Source organism: Protopterus annectens, chromosome 4.part1 (assembly GCF_019279795.1).
Source record: "Protopterus annectens isolate FY-2018-M chromosome 4.part1, PAN1.0, whole genome shotgun sequence".
NCBI lineage: Eukaryota > Metazoa > Chordata > Ceratodontiformes > Protopteridae > Protopterus > Protopterus annectens.
Genome location: NC_056734.1, coordinates 1,004,627,503 through 1,004,654,873, shown reverse-complemented (window position 1 = coordinate 1,004,654,873; position 27,371 = coordinate 1,004,627,503). Strand labels below are relative to the sequence as shown.

The following is a 27,371-nucleotide window of genomic DNA, read 5'->3' as shown; positions in this document are numbered from 1 at the left end:
CATGTGAGGAGTATGTTGGTCTATGCCCTTTGAGAAAGCACAGCTGTGGGAAATGGGCCAAATGTGCACCTGTCAGCCAGCAACGGATTCCTATATGTATATAAAATTCTGCTGTAATGGTGAACTGTATGAAGCACATCCATCTGTTGGTTTCTCCTATGAATTTAGATGTGCAAGTAAACATCGTTTGCACATTCTGAATTAGCCGAAAGAAGAGGGCCTGCAAGATTAGTATTAACTTGTTTTACTTGTAGAGACTAAGGAAAGACCCAAGCTTCATCTCTAGCAACCATTCTTTTTGGAATTAGAATCAGTACTAAGTAGAATCATTCTTTTGCTGTAGTTTAGGGATCCTTTCCATTGTGCAAATGGACAGCAATTCTTCCCACATTCACAGTCCTAACTACTGCTGAATGGAGAATGTGAGGAGTCACACAAATTGAAGTAAAGTACCAAGTTCTATATTGCAGCCATTGCCCATCTATCTGTGGTTAGGCTAAACTAGTCTTCTCTGAAGTGGGACATTACTCCTCCCAGTCTTCCTCGATCCAGAACACAACATACCCAAAGGAGCCCAAACTGAGTGCCAACTGCTACAAGAGGGGCTTCAGAGGAAAGTGAACTCAGTACGCACCTTAACTCTAGAGCAATGATCAGGAGGAGAGGGAATGGAAGAGGGGAACTGGTACTGGTATAGTGAATCTAGTCAAACATCTAAAATTATTTTAAGTTCGTTCTTTGGAGTTATAGGCTACAGTACTGACTCCTGTGATTCCCAGGGCTAGGTTAGAGTTGGGGGCTGGCCAGAAGCAAGAGTAAAAGTCACCAGATCCAGCAGAATGACCAAAGCAAACTTGGTCGTGGCTATGGGTCAAACGTTGTAGTGCTTAATTACGGTGCGACGAGAAGAGAAGATAGCTGTTCCCATAACAGCATGAGCCTGACTTCTGCACCACCACCAATAAAAAGCTGTGGTGGCAGCCGTGGCCCTAATAGAATGAGTTCTAACACAGTCAGGCAGGCAAGGTGGAGGTAACAAAAAGTGACAATCTCTAAGTGGATTACCAATTTGTTCACTGGCTTTCTTTCCCTCTCCTTTGCAAATGCAACAAACAGCTGGTCTGATTTTATACTTAGTTTTATCCTGGTAAAATCTGACTTGTCCATGCACAACAAGGGAATGGAAGATTCCCCTTTTGTTCTGTGGAGAGGAAAAAACACTGGCAAGTACACTGAATGGTTTAAAAACACTTCAGTCATCACTGTGGGCAAGAAAATGGCTTTTTCTTGGGCAGTTCCAGACATACAGTGAATAAAAAAGTGTACATATCCTTGTTAAAAATGCCAGTTTTTTGTGATATATAGAGGCCACAATAAATCATTTCAAAACGTTTCCCACCTGTACAATTCAATTGAAAGACAAACAAATCTGTTAGGGAAAAAATATAAAAAAATAAAAATTCAGAACAAACTGCCCCCCCCCCCCCCCCCACTTAAGCACCATGTTCAATAATAGCCTCGCATCAGGCTGTGTGCCCACTGAATGGCACACAGCAACAGTTATCCCACTCCACAAAGGGGGAGCCACCACTGATCCTGGGAACTATCGACCTATTAGCCTGACGAGCCTGGTCTGCAAGGCCATGGAACTCAAACAAAGACATTGGTAGGTAGATCATGCCTCCTGAACCTGATCGACTTCTTTGAGGCAGTCACTAAAGCCGTAGATGAGGGTAAGGTGGTTCACACAGCCTATCTTGACCTCACCAAGGCTTTCAACACCATCCCCCATTCTGGAATTACAGCTAAACTCACTAAACTAGGTATAAATCCCTACGTCACAAGATGGGTTGCCAGCTGGCTCACTGACAGAACCCACACTGTAAAAGTTGCAGACTCCAAATCTGACCTCAAAGCAGTGACAAGTGGAGTACCACAGGGTTCCATCCTGGGACCTCTCCTGTTTGGTATCTACTTCTCTGAAGTACAAGGCTAACAGAGAAGGCCTCTGGCTAACAAAGTTCACAGATGACTGCAAACTAGGAGCCATAGTAAAGTCCCCAAATGATGTGGACATCCTCCAGAAGGGCCTCGCAGAGACAGATGCCTGGTGTCAGAGCCATGGCCTCAAGCTCAATGCCAAAAAGTGCAGTGGCATCCCCTTTGGTAAAAACTCTGTACCCATGCTACCACATAGGTAGTAATCTACTTAACACCGAATGTGTGGTAAGAGACCTTGGGACCCTGCTGGACAGTAGTCTCTCCTTTGAAAGTCACATCACCACAGTAGTCAGGAAGTCCTTCTACATGGCACACATCATAAAAGGGTTCTCATCCAGGAAAAATAAGAGGTCACTGTTCCCCTCTACTCGACACTCATTAGACCCATTATAGAGTACAACGCCCCTTTTGGAATGTACCTCACAAGACATCTGCAGCAGCTGGAAAGGCCACAGAAGTACCACACAAAGAGGATTACTGGCCCCAAACAAATGCCCTACACTGACCATCTCAAAAAAACTCCAGCTTTACTCCGTAGCATATCACCTACTCGGAGGTGATCTCTGCCTAACATGTAAAGCTACGTCAAACCCAGAGCTGTTGGACATGCTACATCTAAAGAAATCCCAATCCCTCCGAGCTACACACTCTAGGGACCTAAACCTTGTCACCATAATAAACAGGACATGCTGGAGGGATAGATTCCTGTCCCAGAGGCTTCCCATACTCTGGAACAGGCTAACCATCTATGTCGAGCAAAGTTCTTCATTAGCACTCTTCAAGAAAAATCTTGATAAGTGGATGGGAAATGCACCCCGGGGATCACTTCTGTGTCTCTGCTCGACAGTGGCACAGGAAAATAACTTCTCTGGGTGGTGTAAGCCAGGGAACCTTGTTGGCTAGGCTTACGTAGGCCCTTGAGCAGACAGCCTAGTACCTACCTATGAACCTATAAAAAACATACAATACGCTGGTTGCATAAGTGTGCACACCCTTAAACTAATATACTTTGTTGTGTGTGTGTGCACATCCTTAAACTAATACTTTGTTGAAGCACCTTTTGATTTAATTACAACATTCAGTCTTCTTGGGTACACACCTGCCATCAATTAGACAGACTCTGATTAACCCCAAGTAAAGTTCAGCTGTCCTAGTAGGATTTTCCTGACATTTACTCAGTTGCCTGCTACAGCAAAAGCCATGGTTGACAGAAAGCTTACAAAGCATCAAAGGGATCTCATTGTTGAAAGGTATTAGTCAGGAGAAGGGTAAAAAAAATTTTCCATAGCATTGGATATACTATGGAATGCAGTGAAGACAGTCATCAAAAAGTGAAGAAAATATGAGACAACAGTGAAGTTGCAAGGAACTGGATGCCCTCAAAAACTGATGAAAAGACAAGACGAAAACTGGTCAGGAAGGCTGCCAGGAGACCTACAGCAACACTGAAGGAGCTGCAGGAATTTCTGGCAGGTACTGGTTGTGTACTACATGTGACAACGATCTCCTGTATTCTCCATATGTCTGGACTACAGAGTAGGGTTGCAAGACGGAAGCCTTTTCTTACAAAGAGAAACATCCAGGCCAGGCTAAAATTTACAAAACAATACATCAAGTCTCCCAAAAGCATGTGGGAAAATGTGTTATGGTCTGATGAGACCAAGGTTGAATTTTCTGGCCACAATTCCAAAAGGTACGTTTGGCGCAAAAACAACACTTTGCATCACCAAAAGAACACCATCCCCACAGTGAAGCATGGTGGTGGCAGTATCATGCTTTGGGGTTGCTTTTCTTCAGCTGGAACTGGGACTTTTGTCAAGATGGAGGGAATTATGAACAGTTAGAAATACCAGTCGCTTTTGGCCCAAAACCTTCAGGCGTCTGCTAGAAAGCAGAAGATGAAGAGGAATTTCACCTTTCAACACGACAATGACCCCAAGCATACATCCAAATCAACAAAAGAATGGCTTCACCAGAAGAAAATTAAAGTTTTGGAATGGCCCAGACCTAAATCCAATAGAAAAGCAGCGGGGTGACCTGAAGAGGGCTGTGCACAAGAGATGCCCTCGCAATCAGACAGATTTGGAATGCTTTTGCAAGAAAGAGTGGGCAAATATTGCCAAGTCAAGCTGTGCTATGCTAAGACTCCTATCCAAGTAAACTGAATGCTGTAATTAAATCAAAAGCTGCTTCAACAAAGTATTAGTTTAAGTGTGTGCGCACGCAAAGTATTAGTTTAAGGGTGTGCACACTTATGCAACCAGGATATTGTACTTTTTTTATTTTTTATATTTTTCCGCTAACAGATTTGTTTTTCAATTGAATTGTACAAGTTATAGGTCACATTAAAGGTGGGAAAAGTTTTGAAATTATTTATTGTGGTCTCATTTTTTTACATCACAAAAGCCTGGCATTTTAAAAGGGGTGTGTACACTTTTTAGATCCACTGTATCTGGGAGAAGTAGACTGAAAAAAGTCCTTGACCGATAGTTTTACTTTCCCATTCGCTTCCAGCTTTTTATACACCTTTTGTGCAGGGAGTACAAGGAAGAATTCCTTATCAAAAGGGACATCAAGGAGTTCCACCTTAACATGCTCTGAAGGAGGATGATTCCTCAGCCAGGCATGCCTTTTCACTAACGACTCCATAGCAGCTGCCCTACACAATGCATCTACTGCATCAAAGTCACATACTATGGAGTGTGTGGTAACCTGAGAGCTAAGGTTGCACAAATCCAGCATCTCCTTCCTCAGGCCCGTGTTCTGTAACCTCTCTGGATTTTAACTTAATTGCTGATGGAGAGATTCTTGATATTTGAACATATGAATATTGGAATACTAAGCAAACAATACAATTAGCTTCCAACATAGAATATTTTTATGGGTGGGGACCGGAACCCGATTTGCAACAGAAAAGCTGTATTAGAACTACAACAAAAGAGGATAGACTGAAGAACTATATAAAAAGATTTGGACTAGAAGATGTGAATTTACTAGCAGGAGCTTTGACAGAATTTACATATTCCCCAAGGTATACAAACTGCAACGTTTCTTCAGAAGGGAAAGCTGGAATAAAAGGAAAATGGGAGAGTAAATATGGCAGAAATAGGAGAGAGAAATCAGTAACAGGAATCATTCAGAGAGGTTATCAAAGGTAGTACTTCAGAGGAAGGAGAATCTTCTAAGAACATGAGCAACTGCTGAGTGCTAAAGGGAAAATAAGGACAATATGTATGTGTTTAGAATATTTGCTGCTAAAACACTTTTTTTTTTGGATAACTCCAGAGCAGAAAAACTCCTGGTACAAAGACTTGGTTAGCAGAAAGTAGAAAGGGTTGTTTTGTCAAACTTAAGGAGCCTATAACAAGAAAACTAACCAGAGATCGTATTGAGGAATTAGAGAAATTTTGGAAATTCTATGCAAATCTTATAAAGAGAAATTAAGAAACCAATTAAAGGCACAAATGGAAATCTTTACAGAAACATTAACTATGCCAAGGTTAGACAACAATAAGAATGAAGAATTAATTAATAGCTAAAAAGAGATGATATAAAAAATTATGTACAGTTAATCAACAGGGAAGTCTCCAGGAACAGATGGTACATCTGTAAATGTTTGGAGGGGAGAAAGTGACAAAGATCTGGAAGGCTTTTTGAACAATATTTTTAAGAGAGGGACAGTACCAGCATCTTGGAAGAAAGCCGTGATGGCTACAGATCCAGTTTTGTATACACCAATTTCAATTTTAAACCATGATTACAGTGTTTATGTTTATACTAGCTACAAAAATGACAAAAGTGTTGCCAAAACTGATAGATATGGGTCTAAGAGGTTTGGGGGATAGGAGACAATCTGACATTAACAGAAACATTATGATCCAGAAGCAGAGTACAAAAAACACACTGCTACTGTTAATGGGTCTTGATAAAGAGAAACCATTCAATTAAGTGAGCTTGGATTTTATGAGTAGGCAATGGTAAATCTGTATTCTCTGATAGAATAACAGGGTTAATTAGGTGATTATATAAAGGGTTAGAGGCAAATAAGGTGGAAGGGTTCCCCTACTATGTGTAGGGACAGAGAAAATGGGCAAGAGGCCCTTTTTCTCCTTTATTTGCTTTATACTTGGAGCCATTGTCAAAGAAAATAATATATTTACAACTTTAAGGATATAATTAGTATGCTAGTTAAGAAAAGGTAGCTTTACTCGCAGATCATTTTATTTTTTATTTGACAAATCCAGAAAAGGACATTGTACTGTTGTACAACATTTTGAGACAGTTTCAAATCTTTTCAAAACATAAAATGAAGACAAAAATAAAAGCTACAGAGGTAAACTATGTACCCACACATTAAATGACTCAGCAAAATCTATATCTATGGGGACACAAGATGAATTAGATGTGTGGATTAAAAAGGTTTCTATTAAATCAGCTGAGGAGGACATGTGGGAAGAGACAAATACAAAAACTGAAGCTGGAAGCTCTTGATTATGGCTATGAATAGTAAAATACAAGCAGTGAAACTGTTTTTAATCCCTGTAGTTTTACACACACATCTTTTTTTTTTTTCTTTTTTTTTTTAATCAACCAAGAAGTCATGAGTCGAAGGAATTTTATTTGGGTAGAAAAAAGGGCAACAGTTAAAATAGGATGAGGTGTTTCTTCCCGCAGAACAAGGGCTTTACCTAACCTAAAGGAACACGTTAGAGCTACACAGCTGAGACTCGTACACAACACAAGCAGAAGGTTATAAATCAATGTGGAAAGACAAGATGATAAAACGAAGGGGGTCAAGAAATAAGGAGAGAGTTGTACTGTGGATGCTGACCCTTAACAACAATCAGAGTATTACAGTCAAAGTATAGAAAGTATTCAAAGAACTAAGCCAACACATGAATGGAAAAGGGAGATTTTACCAATAGGGATAACTGTGATTAGGGGTAGAGAAAAGAGGCAAGAAGGGGCAGGAATGCATTGGTGAAATTAGCAAAGAAACCAAACTTACTGGGAGCAATTAATTACGGAGAAAAAGGTAGCACACTGGGATGAGGCCAAGCAGAAATCTTAACTGCAGATTAGATTAGAGACTGCTTTCTCTTGCAGAGATGGATAACAGAGTACAGGCAAACAGAAAGGGATACGGAAGTGATAAGTGAAAGACCAGCTCTGGTTGAGTGTTTACATAGGTTTAGAACATAAACTCTAGTTAAAAAAGGGATACTTAATAGGGAATGTAAAATACTGCATGATAACTATAAGAATCAGTCAAAAGAGGTAAAAATGATTGGAAATAATTTAGAAAAGGAATAGTGGGAGGACTCCTGTATGGCTCACACATATGCAACAAAGTCCAGAAGGTTTAGGTTTTTTTAAGTGTTTGGATAGGTATTTTTATACTCCAAGAAACTTCAGAGATTTTTTTCCTCAGGCAGACAGCAACTGCTAGAGGTGCAAGACGGGGAGAGGTAATTGGGAAAACATGGTTTGGGAATGCAATGCGTTTTTTGGTTTTAAATATTTCTACAAAGTACTTTACCAGAAATGTCGGGGGAGCAAATAAAATTAGTATGAAATGGAAATCAAAATCTAGACAGACTGTAAATGAACTACCGAACATTCTAAAGGAGATAAAATAATTAGCGCTGGGATCTTTAGAAAAGGGAAAGAGTGCAGTAGAGAGAAATAAATGGGATTTGTAGGAACAATACATACAATAGGGTTCAGGAGTGAAATTTAAAGGATGGCAAGATATGAGCAATTTATGTAATGTTGGCATGAATGAAAACTTAAAAAATATAACTATGTCTACCCATGTCACTGCTGAATGTGGGAAGTTATTAGACAGGTTTAAAAAATAATAGCCAAGCAATCCCAGAGACCCATAAGTAGCCTTGCCATATAAATCTTTAAGAAGACACAAAAAGTTCTAGACACTCTTTATATGTACTTAATACTGCTCACCTCCCAAACGAAGCAGGGCTGCATACAAGTCTGGTGTAAATTTAGGGATACCCATCCACTAGTCAAAACTAGTCTCGAAGACAGACAAGGTAATGATAACCAATTACATGGGATGGGAATATGTTTGGTGAGGAACCAATCCCTTTGGAGAGTCTTGTTTACTGGTGTAAATTTAGGTCCATAGTACAGGTGCTTGTAAACCCATGGTGGTGCACTCTTTATATGTACTTAATACTGCTCACCTCCCAAACTAAGCAGGGCTGCATACAAGTCTGGTGTAAATTTACGGATACCCATCCACTAGTCAAAACTAGTCTCGAAGGCAGACAAGGTAATGATAGCCAATTACATGGGATGGGAATAAGTTTGGTGAGGAACCAATCCCTTTGGAGAGTCTTGTTTACTGGTGTAAATTTAGGTCCATAGTACAGGTGCTTGTAAACCCGCGGTGGTGGTGCTGCGGTAGCGTTGTCGTCTCACAGTAAGACGCTGTCCGGTTCGATTCTCAGCTAGAGCGTCTTCTGCGTGGAGACATGCGTGAATGGGCGTACCTTCGTTGAAGGTTGGGCATCAGGGCTGGTAACTCGGCACGTAAAAAATCAACTACCAATCATTAGCGGACCGGAGTTCCGCTGTGGCGACCCCTAATCGGGAAAAGCCGAAAGACTCAACAAGTACAGGTGCTTGTAGAGACACCTGTTTGAAAAGAATCATGGCTTAAAAAGCAATATACAAGTCAGCTAAAAAGCATCCACTGCACAACTGAGTATAACAAATCCCCAGCACTGAGCAAGCCCTTAATGTATCTCTGTGCAGTTTGGTGCTTACCATTTTATGGCATGGCATGTGGTGCCTAAAGCACCACTATGTCTTTTTCCACACACTATTCTCAAAAATATGTGACTGACATTTTACTATAAAGCTTCAATAAATTTTATTTTTCCGTATGATGACATTAGTCAAACCTTTCACGTTAGTCCTAGTGTTGACGTTACTGAGGGATAAAAGTAGAATTATGTGGGCATAGGGCAGCCGCGGTGTTGCAGCGGTTAGCATCGTCGCCTCACATCAAGAGGCTCTACAATTCAATTCTCGGATGGGGTGCCTTCTGTGTGGAGTCTGTATGTTCTACCTGCGGTCACATGGGTTTCCTCCTGGTGCTACGGTTTCCTCCCACATTCCCAAGACTTAAAATTGGCTGTAGGTGGGAATGTGTGTGCGAGCGAGTGGTATGGATGAAATACTGCAGCAGGACTAGTCACCAGTTGTGTAATCCTTGGCTTGAGATGATTGCCACTGTTGAAGTGACACCCCGACCCCATGTGCAAAATGGCAAAAACGGGTTGAGGATAGATGGATCCTTAACATAAAAAAGTCTAAGAACATTTTTATTAAAACTTTCCACACATTAAGAATTAAAAGACAAGAAAAAGCACTGTGGCACTCTAGCCATTAATGCTGAAATCCGTGTTTAAACTGCAGAGAAGGCTCTTTAAGCGTCCTTTGGAAATACCACAAAGCAATTTCAATAAAAGTACAAATGAAAAATGAAGACTTCAAGTATTACTTACCTGAAAAAAAAATCAGCTGAAAAGTGAATTACACAAGTTACTCTACATTATTTTTCACAAAATGAGCTAAAAAGACTGGACTAAATTTCAAAAATAAATTGGCAAACTTGTGTATGGCAAATCGGAGACTTCAACCTTTGTTTAGCATGTCCAGTATAAATGTGATAAATAGTAGCACTATTCCAATGAGTACACTAGAAATGATGCAGGGTACTGAATAATATTCCTACAGTCAACTGCTGTGAACAAACTAAACTGTGTTCAGTGGTGCATGTATGGAAATGCCAAACACAGTCATATTCCAGACAAAAATAAATGAAAATAAAAAAAGACAATGAGCATGCAGGCTACTTTGTGGTGGTTTTACAAAAACTGCAAACAATCAATGAGACATGCAATTTTTCCACAAAAACAGAACAATGAACATTAACTCTCTCCTGCACAATGTTTCAAGAATGCAATCTGAAGGTGCGAAACCACTTTTGCCAACTAATTATGAGCACAGACCAACAATATACTTTATTCAAAAGTCTGTGCAACTGCTTCTAAATGGCTGCAGCATTTTTGTAAACTATTAAATTTAATGTTGGGTTTCTGTTTAAACTATTCAGCTCATACACCAAACTTAAGAATACCCCAAAGTACCACTGCAACAAGCTTGTTCACTTTCTTGAAACATTCATTTATCAAAATATAAATTAAATTCAACATATCATTTTAGCACATGCATGCAAAATTAAAAAAAAAAACAGAATGTAATGGATAAAAACCTGTGATGTAGATGTAATGAGACTGGTCTCAACAGGGACCGGTAGGACAGGGATCACAGGGACAACGGGAGCAGAGGGAGGAACTGCTTCTGTAGGCTAAACAACAGCATGGGTCAAAGGTCAGGACAATGCAAGGCAATTGATGTAACAAACTCTGTAAATAATTATTTTCATACAACCACATGCAGCAGCTAAAAGCAGATAAAGCCATAACTAGCCCTTCCAATTTGCCTGTTGATTGGCTACAGCATACAACTGTTCTATCAACATTCAGTAGTGTAACATAACATACTACTATACCAATGTAGATTCCTCCTGTACTTGACATTCATTTTTCTGCAGTCATGTCAATCCATCAACGAGAAAACTGTGTGGTGATCATGAACACTTACTTACAGCAACATGCAGGAGCTTCATTTATCATACTAAGTTTAAAAAAAAATGCACCCTGGCATAAAAACCTTACTTTCTTGTTGGCAAATGGAATATGTCTTGTGAACATTTTTTCTTTTAAAACTACAGACTGAGTCACCTCAACAGTAATCAAATTACGACAGCTCAATGGTCTGAAGACTTCACTTGCAAGAAAGTACAGTTGTGTACACTTACCATAAATGTAGATGTTCGAGTGTATTCACTGTTGCAGTCATTATATTTGGGTAATCTGCTGGCAGGTTGCCCTCAGTCAGCCTGATTAACAAAGTCTTGGGTCCTGCATTGGCTGCTGTCCCTTCTTCCATGATGTCAGGTCGTCAGTGGTATAAAACATGCAGCCGATGCCATTACATCAGTTTTTCTTGCCCCAGATGTCAGGTGCCCCAGCAAATATACCAAAAAGGCTTTTAAGCATAATAAAAGAAAGAAGAGGTATAGTAAAAGAAAAGCAGGGGGCTGGAGGGAGGGTAACCAGGACTGCAACAGTGAATACACTCGAACATCTACATTTATGGTACATGTACACAACTGTACTATGTTCTTAGTGTTTCACTGTTGCAGTCATTATATTTGGGTAGATTCCCAAAGCTAAGGTTGGGAGGATGGATTTATACAGCATTAGGACCAGCTATAAGGCCCTGCAAAACAGCAGTGGCAAAGCCAGCTCTGGCTTTAGGGAAAATTGGTATGTGATAATGCTTTGTGAAAGTAGAAACTGAACTCCAGGTAGCAGCTTCTAGAATATCCCTGGTAGGAACACCTCTGAGAAAGGCTGCTGAAGTAGATGCAGCCCTGGTGGAATGAGATCTGATCCCCTGGGGGACAGGTTTTCCATGGTGTTTATAACAGAAATGAATACAATTTCTTATCCATTTAGAAATGGTTTGCTTTGAAATGGCCTTCCCCTCTGCCCCTGCAGCAAATGCTACCAGCAGTTATTCAGATTTTCTTCGAGATTTAGTCCTGTCCAAGTAGAATCTAAGTTGTCTGTGTACATCCAATGAATGCAGAATCCGCTCTCCCTTGTTCTGTGGATTGGGAAAGAAAGTTGGCAAATGAATGGACTGATTAAGAGCCACACTGGATACCACCTTGGGCATGAGTGACATCCTGTCCGCATGAAAGATGATGAAAGGCTCCACTGCCATAAGGGCCTGTAATTCAGATATCCTTCTAGCTGAAGTGATTGCTAAAAGGAAGGCTGTTTTCCAGGAAATAAATTTTAAGACTGCAGTTGCAGCTGGTTCGAAAGGAGGTAGAGTGAATTTCTCCAATACAAAATTAAGGTCCCAGGCAGGGGTTGGAGCTCTCCTGGGTGGTCTCAAGTTTTTGGCCCCTCTGAGATACTGCTTTAGAAGAGGATGAGAGAAGGGGGGTCTGTGTTGTAATGAGCTGAAATGGCTGAGGCATGGATTTTTATGGAAGAAAAAGACAGGCCCTTATGAAGCATCTCAGTTAAGTATTGCAAAACCTGAGGTAAACTGGGCACTGCTGTGCTCATCCCTTGAGATTAATTCCAGGTGCAGAATCTTTTCCATTTGTCAGCATGAGATTTTTTAGTACCATGTCTTCTCGCCTCCAAAATGACATCCATCACAGGTTTGCTGAGGGATGCTAAGGGTGAATTTAAGTGATTAGCCAAGCTGCAAGATTCAATGTTTGGAGCTAAGGGTGCAGAATTTGGTACTCCTGCTGAGACAGTAAGGAAGGTGTCTGAGGCAGGTGCCATGGAGAAATGTGTGACACACTGCGCAGGAGTGGGGTACCAGTGTTGCGAGGCCAGTCTGGAGCAATCAAAATCATTTTTGGTTTGTCCTGTTTGACTTTTAGTAGAACTTTGGAGAGCAAAGGCAGAGGGGGAAAGGCATAGACTGATAGGTTTTTCCAGCTGAAGGACAGAACATCCACTTTCCAGGCTTTTTTGTGATGAGTTCTTGTGCAAAATTTGTCCAACTGGTAGTTCTGGGGTGAGGCAAAAAGATCTAGGTCTCGGCTCCCGCATTTGCGTGTCAATATGTTGAAAATCTGTGGTTCCAGTTTCCATTTGTGAGGTTCCATGAGATTTCTGCTTAGTTCGTCTGCCAGAACATTCTACTTTCCTGGCAGGAATTGAGCAATTGTACTTGGTAACACAAGGCCGTGTTCCACAATGCCATGGTTAGTCTGCAGATGGAGTAGGAATGTGTACCCTCCTGCTTGTTTATGTACCACATAACCATGGTGTTGTCCATCGTTATCAGTAATTGTCCTGGATGAAGGTAGTCCTTGAAGGCTGTCAGTTCATTCTGTACAGCTAACATTTCTTTTTGATTGATAGGAAGGTGCATTTGATTTGGGCTCCATTTGCCCTGAATGCACTTCCCTGCCAGATGAGCCCCCCATGCATAGTCTGATGCGTCTGTAGTTAGGGTTTGGGCGGTAGGGGGTGCTGTGAATGGCAGTCCCTTGTTTTGGTGGCAGGCCTCTACCCTCCATAGGAACTCTAGGTGCAGGCAAGGTACTGTATTGATTATTTGATTAAAGACGTTTTTTTGAAGATTCCAGGATTTAAGGTTACTGAAACTTTAAGGTATGATAGGAGTCATTGTTTCCAGGCTGTGACAATATTGACTCCATAAACTTTTTAAGTACCACTGAAGTTTCCTCATATGCAGTCTTGCATATGGAATTAGAAGAATGCATGAGGCTATGAACCCCAAGGCTTGCAGTATTTGCCTTGCAGGGTTTTTGTAAGATGCCTGTTTGAAGTAAGTCACCAAATGGCGTAAGGAAAGCCATCTGGGCAGTTATATTCAAGCTTGCACCCAGGAATGTAATTTTTTGAGAGGGTACCAGTTGAGATTTCTTTTCGTTTATGGTGTACCCTAGAAAGGTTAGAAGTCTTTTTACAAACGCCAGATGTTTTAGAAGAATGGCCTGGTTTTCTCCCTGAATTAGACAATCGTCCAAGTATGGATATATTTGAATATTTCTTTGCCTGCAAAATGCAATTACTGGAGCCAGGCACTTTGTGAATACCCTGGGTGCAGTAGACAAGCCAAAGGGCAGTGCAGAGAACTGATAATGCACGCAGTCTGCTTTGAAGCATAGGAATCTTCTGCAAGATTCCCTGATTTGGATATGCAGGTAAGCCTCTTAAGTCGAGAGTTGCCAACCAGGCATCCTTGCCTAGCATAGGAAGTAAATGGTGAATAGTCAGCAGCTTGAATTTTGGAATGTCCAGAAAGGTGTTTAGAGTAGACAGGTCCAGAATTGGACGCCATGCTTTGTCTTTTCTGGCTACCAGGAAAAGTCTGAAATAGAAACCTTGTCCCTTTTCCTCTTTTGGTACTAGCTGAACAGCCCCCATATTTAGGAGGGAAAGTACTTGTTTCTGAGCCTCTGCCCACTGATTTGGGAGCAGGTCTGGCCACCCGTTTGGAGTTGGCAGCGTGTGGAAAAGAAATCTGTATCCCTGGGACACTATATTAAAACCCATTTGTCCTGGGTTATAAGTTGCCAGTTTCTTGAATGAAGAGCCAGTTTTCCTCCCAAAGGGGCGGCTAAGAGGTAAGTGCTTGGTAATTTCAAAGGGAAGTCATTGAGACTGTTTATCATAGGGTGGTGCCTTGTTGTTTCCAGATTTGGAAGTGGAAGCACCCCATTGCTTAGTTCTGTAAGGCCCTTGGGACTGAAACCTGGTGGTTTTGGAATGTCGAGTTTGGCCGTAGTGGCTCTGGAAGAAGCTGGAAAGGACCAGTTCTTAGTAGGCCAATGTCTACTAAATCTAGGAGGTTGCACTTGTAAGAAATCTTTCACAGTTTGCATAGATTTAGCTTCATCTTCCATCATTTTTTAGAACTTCTTCAGCCTTATTGCCAAATAATGGGTCGTGCTGTAAAGGAGCATCCAAAAGTTTTGCTTTAACATGATCAGGCAGAGATTGCTACTTAAGCTAAGCATGCCTTCTAAGCACAGACCCAGTAACAGCAGCCCTACAAGAGGCCTCTAAGGCAAAAACACATTGCAAAGTATGTTTGCCAACTTGTTCAGCTGAATACAATAGATCCTGCAAATCTTTACTCTCCACACAATCAGTAATCACAATCATTTTCTGTTTAAGCAGTCCCATTATATGCTGTTGACATTTTAGCATATGGAAATGACAGTTTAAAGCCCTGATTGCCAAGGTTGCAGAAGTATAAACCTTTTTACCCCCATCTATCCAGCGCCCTGGAGTCTCTATCAGATGGGGTAGAATTTTTAGCAGTAGAAGCCTTAATGCCCTTGGGCCCCTGAGAAATGGTTTCAGGGTCCGCAACAGGATTTTTTAAAAGGAATTTGTGGGACTCGGGAACCCTGTAGTACCTGTCTGGCTTGCTAGTGGCTGGAGGCAAGGAATCATGGGCCATACTGGATTCCGAAAACACATAAACAATATCTAGTACAGGAGGAATAGCCAAAGGCCTATGCTGAGTAAGAAGAAGGAAATCCCTAAGCCTCTTTTTGGATTCAGAGAAATCCTGACTTTCCCAGTGGAAATGCTCCCTTAAGGTATGTAAAGTTTCCCCAAAAGAGAAATCCTCAGGTGGAGAAGCACAGGGAATGGAATCCTCTGCATCAGAGTCCTCATAAGTAGGTATGGACAAATCCAGATCATTAGAAGAGTCATAAGAAACAGAGTACTGCTCAGAAGATTCATAGTCAAATTCAATCCTGGGCCTCTTGGAGGGGGGGGGGGGTTTGACTACCCCTGATTAGCGCAATTAAATCTTCAGCCATTTTTGATCATCTGTTTTTTAAGCATAGGGGCCTGAACATGTGGCCTGGGCGTCATTTTTTTTTAGAAATAGATCAACATTTAGGCCTTAGCACTGAAGTTGGAGTTGGTTTAACATGCAAGTCTGTAGGCCTGAATACACCCTCAGAAGCCGGTGCCTGCTCAGCGGCTCCGGACCCATCCAAGGTAGAGACATCCGCGGGTTCCATATGTCAAGTATCTCGTGGCATACTGGACTCCGAATGGGTCTCAGTAGAGGCCTGCGAATCAGAAGTAGCGGGTATCAGGGGGTTGCGAAAGTGTTTCACTGAGTACCGGCGAACTGGCAACTGGCTTAGGAGAAGCGTTGTCAGCAGTTGTGGACCTCAACAGCCTGTCTTTTTCTTTGCATCTTTTCGGTATTCCGGTAGTCGGATGGCTAACAGACGTCATTTCTGGATAATTATAACGAGAACCGAAATATTTTGAAGCAAAAATGTACCGATGACGGATAGTGCGCTAATTAAATAAAGCACAAAACCGACAGCAAGGTACGTCATGGTCAGGGCCTAAGCAAAGAATACAGTACAAATGAAAATCCTTATGAGGTATTTGCTTCCCACAAGTAATGCAATTATTAACTTTTACTGACATCGTTAAGGAGCAAGAAAAAGTTTCCCCAACAGAGTACTTAGCTTTTAGTTGAAGACTTCGGTTCTGAAACTCGAAAACGAAAATTTCAGGAGTCGGCTGACTGGCACTTGCGAACTGCTTCTGCTTCGGGCACCGTGCGACAAGAAAGACTGATGTAATGGCGTCGGCTGCATGTTTTATACCCCTGACGACCTGACATCATGGAAGAAGGGACAGCAACTGACGCAGGACCCAAGACTTTGTTAATCAAGCCAACTGAGGGCAACCTGCCAGCAGATTACCCAAATGTAATGACTGGAACAGTGAAACACGATGAACATCAGCTGAAGAATAGAATGAGAGGCAAGTCGGAGCAGAATTTATTCGTTAAATGAAGAAAAACTGAGTAGCATTCAAGGATCCATGCTCTTGTGATGTGTCAACTCCCACTGAATCTCTGCAGTATCACAACTTCTAAAGAGGACAAACTGCTCAGTTCCCAATCTAGAAATGGGTAGTCAAGAAGTCAGCACTCAGCCCAAGATGGCATTTGGCCTAAAATAGCTATACCAAAACATAGTTGCAGAGGTGGAAAAAGTCACAAATACATAGCAACACTGTAGGCAAAGCAATGATGCAGACATATGTTCAGTTAGAAGCACTGATGCCTACAAGAAAAACATCAAAAGAGCAGAGGCACATTGAGTATGCCATCTTCTTTCTTCTTCTTCTTTTGGCTTTTCCTGGTTAGGGGTTGCCACAGCATATCACCTGTCCGCTCATGATTGTCAGTGGAGATTTTACAGTGTCGAGTTGCCAGCCCGGCGTCCAACCTTCCACAGAAGGCACACACATGCACACACACACACACACACACACACACACACACACACACACACACACACACACACACACACACACACACCTAGGGCTAATTCAGAGTGTCCAATCCACCTACTGCATGTCTTTGGGATGTGGGAGGAAACCGGAGCACCCGGAGGAAACCCACATGACCACAGGGAGGACATGCAAACTCCGCACAGAAGGCACCCCAGCCGAGAATCGAACCGGGAAACCTCTTGCTGTAAGGCGGCAACGCTAACCGCTGCACCACCGTGGACACCCCATACAAAGCAATATTTCTCACACCAGCCATCACAGTTTTAGCCGTGCTGCATCAGAGCACCCTTTGTGTTTTGGCATTTCAAACAGCACATTACTAATCAAGGACATTGCAAATGTTTGTGTCTTTCGGCTTTTCCCGGTTAGGGGTTGCCACAGTGGAACTCCGGTCCGCTAATGATTGGCAGTTGATTTTTATGTACCGGCTTGCCAGGCCTGACGCACAACCTTCAACGAAGGTACGCCCATTCACGCACGTCTCCAAGCAGAAGACGCTCTAGCTGAGAATAGAACCGGACAGCGCCTTACTGTGAGGCGACAATGCTACCGCAGCACCACCACCGCGGGTAAGGACACTGCAAATACTACTTTTAAATGTACAGGCTAAGAGCATTTTTATTTTGACACATTTTCCTTTTACAGAACTGTAATGTGAAATGAAACATTCAAAATAAATTATAAACCAATGGCTACAAATGGGAAAAAAGTGCAAACTACTTAAAGGCAAGCATGCCACCAATAGTGACTAAAAGACTCAAACTCTGTCTTAAGACACCAAGATATGTACTTTTCAATGTTTCATTTAATTGGCAAACACCTTTGACAATGACCATAAAAAGTCAACTGAGCCTCTTAGACTCAAAAACATGAAACTAATGCTACACAGGTCAATTCTGAACACAGAAGTCCTCATCACAAAAGATTACGTCCTACCAGGTAAAGCTTCGCATGCAAAACCTGCTGCAGCAAATGCACGGACCTAAGAATGTAGATGTTATGGTGTGTGCATGCTCTCCATATGTCAACATGTAGATAAGGGAGAATGTATACAACACTCTGCACATAACAGCAAGAGACTGAATTAAAAATGCAACTGAACACAATGTAGTACAACAGAAATAGTGTAAGGTGCTGCTTTATGTACGACGAGTGACAATAACCCACCTGGGCTACAGTCTTCATGGGCAAACACTGACAACCAAGTCAAAGTCTAACTGCTGTTTTAAACTTTCCATTTGCATTTTTCTTCTCCTTTCTTTGCCTATTGTATGTAGATCCTCAGCGCTCTCCATGTCATTTGGCCCATTCATTTTCTGTCACCAAGAGGCGTGGAGTGAAAAGGACAGGTCATCTATTAGAAAGTCACGGAGGTAGTATGGGATTTTTGTTTTAAGCTCAGTCTCCACACACAACTGGCAAATAGATGTGGATAAGACATGCAATGGGTTGAGTACAAAGGATGTCCATGACTTCCAAGTGTGCTCCTTCCACAAAGCCCTGCTCTTCCCCAATGTACGAGTGGTGGTTTCCTGGGTTTCCACCAAGGAAACTGCATTTGCCAGTGTGCGGCTCAGTGCCCATAAACATTATCACCTCCCTAAACAGGCCAGGGTGTGCTATGCCCCTTAATTCCTCCACCTCCTCTTCACTGCCTGGCTCCTCCAATGCCGGGACCACTAATCAAACTGCTGTTACCTGGGTCACAGTCAGTGCTCCCTCCAAATATGCCACACAGCCATGGACTGCTAGTTTAAACATGGGTCAATACATCTTTCTTCCAATAAGTACTGCAATACAATATTCAAAAAATATCCTTTACACATTCCTAAATGAAGGCTCTTTATGAAGGAGAAGAGTCCAGCTCAGAACTCTGCTGCTTACCTTCTTAAACTGATGCACCTTGATCTGGATCACTGCCTTCCACTAACACAAATTACCACAACTTAATACATATTGCAGTCCCAACCTAACAGAACTATTCTAGATAGAGCCCCAATGTCATTTAAAAAGGATTGAAAGTACCTTCTCCTTGCCTGCTTCTACCTTACAAATGAAATTAGAGGTAATCGCCTACCATTCACCCAATTTCTTTCTTGCCTTACAGGTCAAGCCAAAAGCCAACACCTCAGCTAATTCTTCACCGTTAGGCTCCACAGTAGACACCTACAACATTCTACAAATGCAGATTGGCCTATACAGCATATAGTTTGGTACCCACCTCATACCAGTTTCTAAATTAATTTTAACAAGCTACAACAGTTTGATCTCTGACACTTGCCTAAGGTAAATACTGTACCAAACTATTTTACAGCTGACATGTAGCATACATTTTTGATACCACTGGGCAAATCCAAAAATAAAAAACCTCTGTTTCCTAATATGCTGCAGAAGTTTCTTATGCACTGCCTATTGCTAGGAGTGTAATAGCAAGTGCATTATGGTCAAGTGGAATATTCATCACCAAAAAAGAAAAAAGTGCAATAAGGTGACCTGCTTAATACACTTAATTCACTGCTTGAAAACAAGGATCATTACTGTAGTACAAGGCATTACAGATGAAAAATAATGGTAAGTGAACATCCACCCAGATTTATAGACCTGTGGACTTCTGTAGAGTGTAGCTGCTCTCCTCATGATGATGACATCAACAACACATTTGGCAGAAGTAGAGAGTCAGACAGACAGAGATGACACCCGTTATCATTTAGGTTCTGCAGCTTCTAGACTGCAAAATACCCTGCCCGTACTTATGAAAAACAGGAATATATATGAGAAGGGGAAATAAAAACAAGCCACCTCCAATCCTAAGGCTTCAAGGTAACAGGGGGCTGAAGGGACAGACCCTGCACTACAGCTGTGATCCCTGCAGTCAAGTATCTACTAAGCCAGTTTCCTCTCAAGACGGTTGAAGGCGGTACTGCTCAACGAGCCAGATAGGTTCTTTTGCACTGAAGGGATAAAGGTCTTCTGGATGCCTAGATTTCATGACATCAATGCGAGTCTTTACAGCTCACAGGAATGTGCTTCCCCTCCCAATGTACAATGCAACAGTGGTTTGGTTTGTAACAATCTTTAGTACACATGGCTTTCTAGTAGTCCTGAAAATCTAGTGTGTACATCTGAGTAAACATCTGTTACATGAATATGTTAGTTCCTGTCCCGATAATTCCATTTACCTTGGGTCTTCAGACATTCTGGGTGGGGTCCCCAAGTGAAGTCTGATACATACGTTACTTAGTGTTTGGCTTCTCATTAAGGGAATGGGGTGAGATGAACAAGGAGCATCCCTGGACTGGTTAACATCTGGGCAGCTAACAATGGGAACCAAGTTTGAATAACAGAAAGGCAACTCCTATTGCATTGGGTCCAGGTGTTCCTGCCCTAGCTTCCTTGGCTACCACTGTATTTTCTTCATGTGGAAATGTATTTATTTATTAGCATTTGTTTACTGGGAAAGGCCACTATGCCAAGCACAGTATATTTCCAGTGGAGGCCCAGGGAGAAAAGCTCCACAGATCATTTACTTTGACAATACATAATGCTCAAAACAGTTAGTAAAAACAATAAACATAGTACAAATACACAACAGAATACATTATAATACAAGGTAATAAAATGCAGAGAAATAAGTTCAAGGCACATATAGTAGATTGAACATTACAGTTCCTGCTACTTTGAAAGTATAGGATAATAAAATCCTGTGGGGTATAACTATTGAGTCAGAGTAAAAATCTGGTAGACTTAGATGAAACATTCAGTAGATGTACTCATTATTAGTAAGGAAGGATTAGGAGGAGGGATGAAGTTGATAAAGATGACATAACTTAAGCATGGGGAGTCAGGTTTTAGGAGGGTGAGAACTGAAGCATGTGCAAAGCCAGAGAGTGGAAAGATGTTCTCAGAGAGATTTTGTTTTAGGAGGAAACATTACTTGTGCTCCTAATAGGTAATGGGAGAGCATTCCATAATTTAGCAATAGAGAATGAATAAAGCATGGGACCAGATGACAGTTCAGGTTTTTCAACTTGGAGAAGTTGTTTTTCAGATTGCAGTGGTATATTTGGATGTGTTAAAGTCATAAATAAATAACATAAAGAATTTACCTTACATGCTTTCAGTCAGGAACACCACTTCAGGATGAGCAAACAGAAATTTTATTTACAGTGCTGAGAGACCATCTTCACAGCAGTTGGTAAATCAGTCTCAGTGGACACAGTAAAACTGTATCTTTATACATTTTTCTCATCAAACCTACCATGCAATTTTCTTACGTTATAAAGACTTTGCAAATGTCCTCATCCCTCGTGATTTTCATCTCAGACTTCACGTGAACACCTTCCTATACATGACCCACCTGCTTCAAATGGTCTTGTTTTCTGACCTTGGATGTTTCAAACCTTTCTTAGCAACAACGCACTCCTAGCCTGGAGGAGTCAGGCTAACAAATTCCTTTTACAGTAGCTAACACGCCTCGACTTCATACAACACTTACTTTTTCCATGTTGCATATTAAAAGAATGCAGTTAAAGCAAAGCAGTAACTTCATCTTATGAAGCTGTATTTTTCCACAGCCCTGCATACAAATTATATTTGCTTTTTAACAATCATATTATAGCATCATTAATGAAACTGAAATTAATATACATTTTTTATTATAAGCTGATCTTATTCCATAACAGGTGATAGTGAGTTAGTATAGAAGAGAGAACTGGACAATCGGAGGGATTATAAATAATTTTATGTGCTGTGGTTAGCTGTAGGTATGTTAGTTGATGTGGAAGCTCAAAAGCTAGTTAAGACAGTGCATTGAAGAGCAGTGGTGGCAGGAGTGTTTTGCATTGGTCACGAACATAGCAACTTTACTGTAACAGGACTTGAGCTTAGTTTTCAAGGAGGACTGGACACTGGTGAGGAGTGGAGCACCATATAGGCAGAGGAAAGGTTAAGGCAAGGGCTTCTTTAGTTGAGCTGTTAAAGTTTTTATGGCTGTACAGGGTGCCTAATCTTTTTTATATTACTATGAACATGGAGGTCAAAAGAAAAGTTTTCATCCAAGATACAGTCGAGAGTTGATTATCCAAACTAACTCAGACCTAGGGTAGTTTGGATAATCAAACATATAACTGAACCGGATAAAAAAACTTCTAAAAATGTTTCCAAACTTTCATGGACAAGTCCCAAAGTTAAATCAGTTACAGTACTACACATAATGCCAACTTCTCAAGCATGTAATAAAAGTAGTCTATTCAACAGAATACAATAAAACACATATACTCAATTTTAATCTTTCAAATGGTATCAAAGTTCAATAGTTAATGTGAACCAATTTAGTAATGTTCCAAAATTATGCCAGATGCTGTTACAAGTAATGTATATTTTTTTCCTTTTTGCTCATAATATACTGACCTCCATTAACTATTTGAAATGTATATCTCATACACCCTCCTAATCAGGGACTAGATGATGGTAAACTTTCACTGCTACAAGTAATGTTGGGGTGCATTTACAGCACTGCAAACTCTCTAACAAAAATTTAATTCTGACAGGACAGGATGCAATCTTTAGTCTGTCTCCCAAAAACTGTAAGAAAATGATGTGGCTACAACTGTCAGAAGCAGATGCTTCATACACTACAGAATTTTCAAAATCTCCAAAGAGATATATGGCAGGACAAAAAAAAAAAAAAAAAACAAACAAATGCAAAAGTTTCTTAAATGACTCAGAACTCCACCAAACACAGGAAGAATGTACAATGCATTTTTTCTAGTCAAATAGTACCCCATACCACACAAAGAATTAAAATTTTTCTTCAGAATGATCATGCACAATCACATGAAGCAGCCAAGATTCAGAAGTGTTCCTAAAGCATCATACAGTACTTTCCGAACAGTGCAAAGTTCAAGAAATATCCTGACTCAAGAATCTCAAAATATATTTAATACCAAGGACTAGGCATAGTATACAACTTTAAAAAAAATATTTTGGCTATACTTTAAACAATTTGACTTGGTAAATCTGCATTTCTCCATAACATGGGGAATGTTTTGCGACTTTCACAGGAAAGGAAAAAGTATGTGCAAACACTTAAATTTATTACATCGCTTATGGTCAGCTACAGCAAATATATAAATTTAACGTAAATACTAAATTTTTAAAGCAACCAACTAAATTTTTAAGAAACCACACTAGAATTAATTTCTGCATCTGTTACAATGAACTGAAGTGTCATGCAATGACTCTACAATACAAATTACATGTATGTGTATATATATATATATATATATATATATATATATATATATATATACATACACACGTACATATATATATATATATATATATATATATATACACATACACATACATATACACACACACACGGGTCCCCTTCGAATGGTCGACATTTTACAATGTCGACATTCATATGGCAGAGACCATATGATCGACATTTGAAATGTTGACCATGGGGAACCGGCATCTCCCTACAGTGCGGAATGGAAAGATTTCCACTTCCACACTGTAGTGTGATCTCGGAGTTGGTATATTTAAGTTCCGGGGGGTGCTAGCAGCGTTAAGGCAAGGTTTTTTTTTGTTTTTTATGTTCTACTTGTATGGTCGACATTTCAAATGTCGGTCATATGGTCTCGGCGATATGAATTTCGACATTGTGAAATGCTGACCATATCAAGTAGACCCATATACACACACATGTTGTAGACGAACGAAGTGGAAGCAGCAATGAACGTTAAATTCCACTCGGTAGGAAAGACACACATACAGACACAACTGTCAGGAAGGATGCATTTGGATAACTGACACTTGGATAAGCAACACTTTACTTTCAACTCCTAGTAGCTCTGTATGAGAGACTACCTCTATAGTGGTCATGTTTAGAGAGTGTATGAAAAAGTCCATCTTATTTATGGGTGTGCTTTTCTTGGGGGTAAATAGCAACAGTTTGGTTTTGTTGGGATTTAGGGAAAGATAATTATCTGTCATCCAGGTTTCAGTAGAATTAAAGGCATTTTTTGGGTTATTTGCAGGAGTTCAGCAACAGAGTTGGTAGAGCAGATAATGGTTGAGTTGTCAGCATACTCTACCACTGATCTATTAATAAGAGTGGAGTGAAAGTCATTGATGAAAATACTACAGAGAAGAGGTCCTAAAATGGAGCCTTGGGGAACGCCGGTGCATGTGTCGAGGAATGGGGAGAAAGGCAACAATCCACTAAATGGTACAACTCTATTTGTTAGGTAGTTAGTGAACCAGTTTAGAGCTGGGGGGACGATACCTAAATTAGACAGTTTGGAGACAAGTAAAGAGTGGGAGACGGTATCAAAGGTTTTAGACAGGTGAAGAAAGAGTGCGGATAAGGTTTGACAACATCAAGCTCAAATGACTATGTTCATGAATGACATAATGGTAATTTAGCAAAGGAATCTGAAAACACCAAGATACATGCCTGTGTGTATTCAAGTGTTCTGTCAGTCATGCAATTCCCTCCCAGAGAATTCAAAAGGCAAGTCTTCTATTAAGAAGAAAAAATTACTCTGTGTGCATAAGTGCTCAGAGAAAGTGTTTTACTTATCAGACTGAGCCCAATTCAATTACACATAGATACAGCAGTCATGAAATGTAACCACAGGCCAATGTTAGCTCCTCTTGGGGAAGGGCCTGAATCAGGTAATTGTCTAGGTAGAGAGAGAACTGAATGCCTTTGAACAGGAGATAGAGCAAAACCCAGAGCTAAGCATTTTGTGAATACCCTGGGGTCAGTGGAAAGTCCAAAGAACAAAGAAAATAAACTAAAAATTAAAAGTCCCACCTAGTAACTCGAGGAATCTCGTACATTCCTTACAGTAGAGGATTTGGAAGTAGGCATCTTTCATATCCACTGTGACCAAGACAGCTTCTGGCAGCAGCAGCAGCAGCAGCAGCAGTGGAAGCAGAATCAAGAACAGCATTATGTTTTGTTTGTTCTGTTTTTTTTTTTTATGACCAGGAACCCATTTTAGAGGTCTCAAAGGTCTGTCCACCACTAGTAATAGTCTGGAACAGAAGCTTATCCATTCTTCTGGCAGACTCTCAGATTATGGAAAAAAAAAAAGGCTGTCCAACAACTAGCCTACTATGAAAAAAATGGTTAGGCGAGCATCCTTATGCAATCTATCACAGGGAAAATTGGGGGAGATCTCAAAGGATGAAAAGACCCTGTACTCCACACCTTGTAACCTGAAATAATGACCCCCCCCCCCAAAAAAAAAAAGATCTGTTGTCAATCTAAACTTCTGGTGCCTGAACAAAGCTAGTTTTCCTTCTACATTACTGAAAGGACGGAAGAAGATCAGGGTGCAGATTTCCCAAAATGAAAACAGAGGAGTACTATGGCTGGCACTAGTGAACAGGCGGCCAAAGCCCCGACTACAGTTCAGACAACCCCAATTAAACAGTTTAGGTGTCTGGCGGGGGGGGGGGGGCTGCTGTCATGCACAGCCACTGTCTTTTTCACAGACAGTGATGTAAATGAGTGTGCTGGGGAGGGAGGTAGGTTCACCAAGCCAATAAGTGATAGTAGTAGGCTTTCAACACAAGGGTGCAGAAATCTGAAGTTGCATGGGGAAGGCAATGTGGACTTCTGCAGTGACATGGATCACAGACTGCCACCAGCACCCAATGGAAAGGTTATGCAATTGCAGATTTCCTCATTGATCAGAAGCTGGAGATGGCAAAAAGGACACTCCATGGCTACCCAGAAAGATAGACCTCTCCAGGTAGTTGTCACCTTGATCCCAGGTGAAATTCTCATGTAAAAGAATAACTGGTTATATCCAACTGGGGGAGAGCTTGACGGGCTGCAGAAAATGGGGAAAGTACTGCCTTAAGTAGGAGGGCGACCACTGTAAAGTGGTCACTGTCTGAAAGGAAAATTTATCCTGTATTTGAGGACTACAGAATGAAAAAGCTGATTCACAGCTTTTTTCCACCCATACATTCTAATATCTTGAAAGACTCCTCTTCCTGGGATAGCAGCCTAAGGTAGCAGATTGTAAGGGGCAATTAAAAACATTCCCTTAACTTCTTCTGGCAAAAGACTCTATTCTCAGCATTGCATGTCTCCTGGTAACTGTGATCAATGTCACCTCCCTACACAAGCATTTATAGACTCACATTTAACAGCACAATTTTACTTGCTTTAGGATAGTGCTAATTACTGTACTGCATATCTAGAAGTTAATGACACTTAAAAACTCTCCTTTGCTCAAGTTATATCTAATTTTTTTAAATGTGTCCAGTGGCCTACTTTTTTCATCTATTCAAGGGGGTTTCATTAACAGAGCTACACTTATACCCCCTGGGAAGTGATCCCTTGACTTGCCACTGGGTTTTCTTGCCAGACTTTTCGTAACTGTATGAGTATCCATGTCACTGTTGAAATTGTGTGAATTTAATAAAAGTGTTAAACTACTGGTCTACAGTAGCACTGCCAATATCATCTTTGAATGCCTGAAAAAAAGAAATTACTGCAGTAAATTTAGGCTCTTCAATCTGCAGAAGTTTCAGGTACCTTTTATGAGTCAGAATGCTTTACTATCACTATCAATTACCAGTTGAAAGATGCATTTTGAGACATCAATGAGCAAAGGTTTGGTAATGTTGCAAGTAAGAGTATGGCCACTTGTACAGACTATAACCTTGTCTAGTAACTATGCTTTTTACTTGGGCTAAAAGCAGAATGAAATGGCATACTGCCACTGTGGCAACCCAGCTGAGGATCTGCTTCCCCAGGATGTCCTCATATTGCTTGAAAAAGATTAAAGGCGTGCATTTGTAAACCAAAGTATCCTAGGATGTCGTGACTGACCTGAAAGGCCTCTGCAAAGTAGTAGACATCATTAAGAGATCCACCATCTACATGCAATAGCTTTAGGGGAAGACTCTGTAAGACGGTGCCAACAGACGCCTAGAACAAAGTTGAGGTAGCTCTAATGCTATGCTTTTTCTTGTAACCAGGATAAGAACAGCTACTTGTTTTGAGCACACTGAGTAACAAAGGGATCAAGTAATTGACTTGGAAAAATTGTTGTGCTGCTGGCTTCTTTTGCTACTAAGACATGGGAGAGCGATCATGACTATGCCTACTCCTGCTTGCAGTAATGCCCAATATATATACTTGTAAAGAGAAATAAGAATATAAAAAAGGAAAAGGTATTGCCTGAAGTCCATTAGAATCATAAAAAGCATAGCCCATGGAAGTTCTCACAGGTGCATCATTACTGACCTCAATGCATTAAGCAGCAGCTGCCCTACCACAGAATATGGTGCTGAACAACTTCCAACAAGCAACACAGTAATGAC

The 27,371-nt window shown here is 40.9% G+C and overlaps 1 protein-coding gene across 1 annotated transcript in view; it reads right to left on the bottom strand.

Annotated features, from left to right (window-relative positions):
• Positions 1 to 27,371, bottom strand: part of DLG1 (discs large MAGUK scaffold protein 1) — a 3,205,960-nt gene that overhangs the window by 2,260,350 nt on the left and 918,239 nt on the right. Inside the window, exon 3 of the mRNA XM_044070715.1 lies at positions 10,307 to 10,402. Coding sequence (XP_043926650.1) covers positions 10,307 to 10,402 — 96 coding nt within the window. The remainder of the gene's footprint in view (positions 1 to 10,306; positions 10,403 to 27,371) is intronic.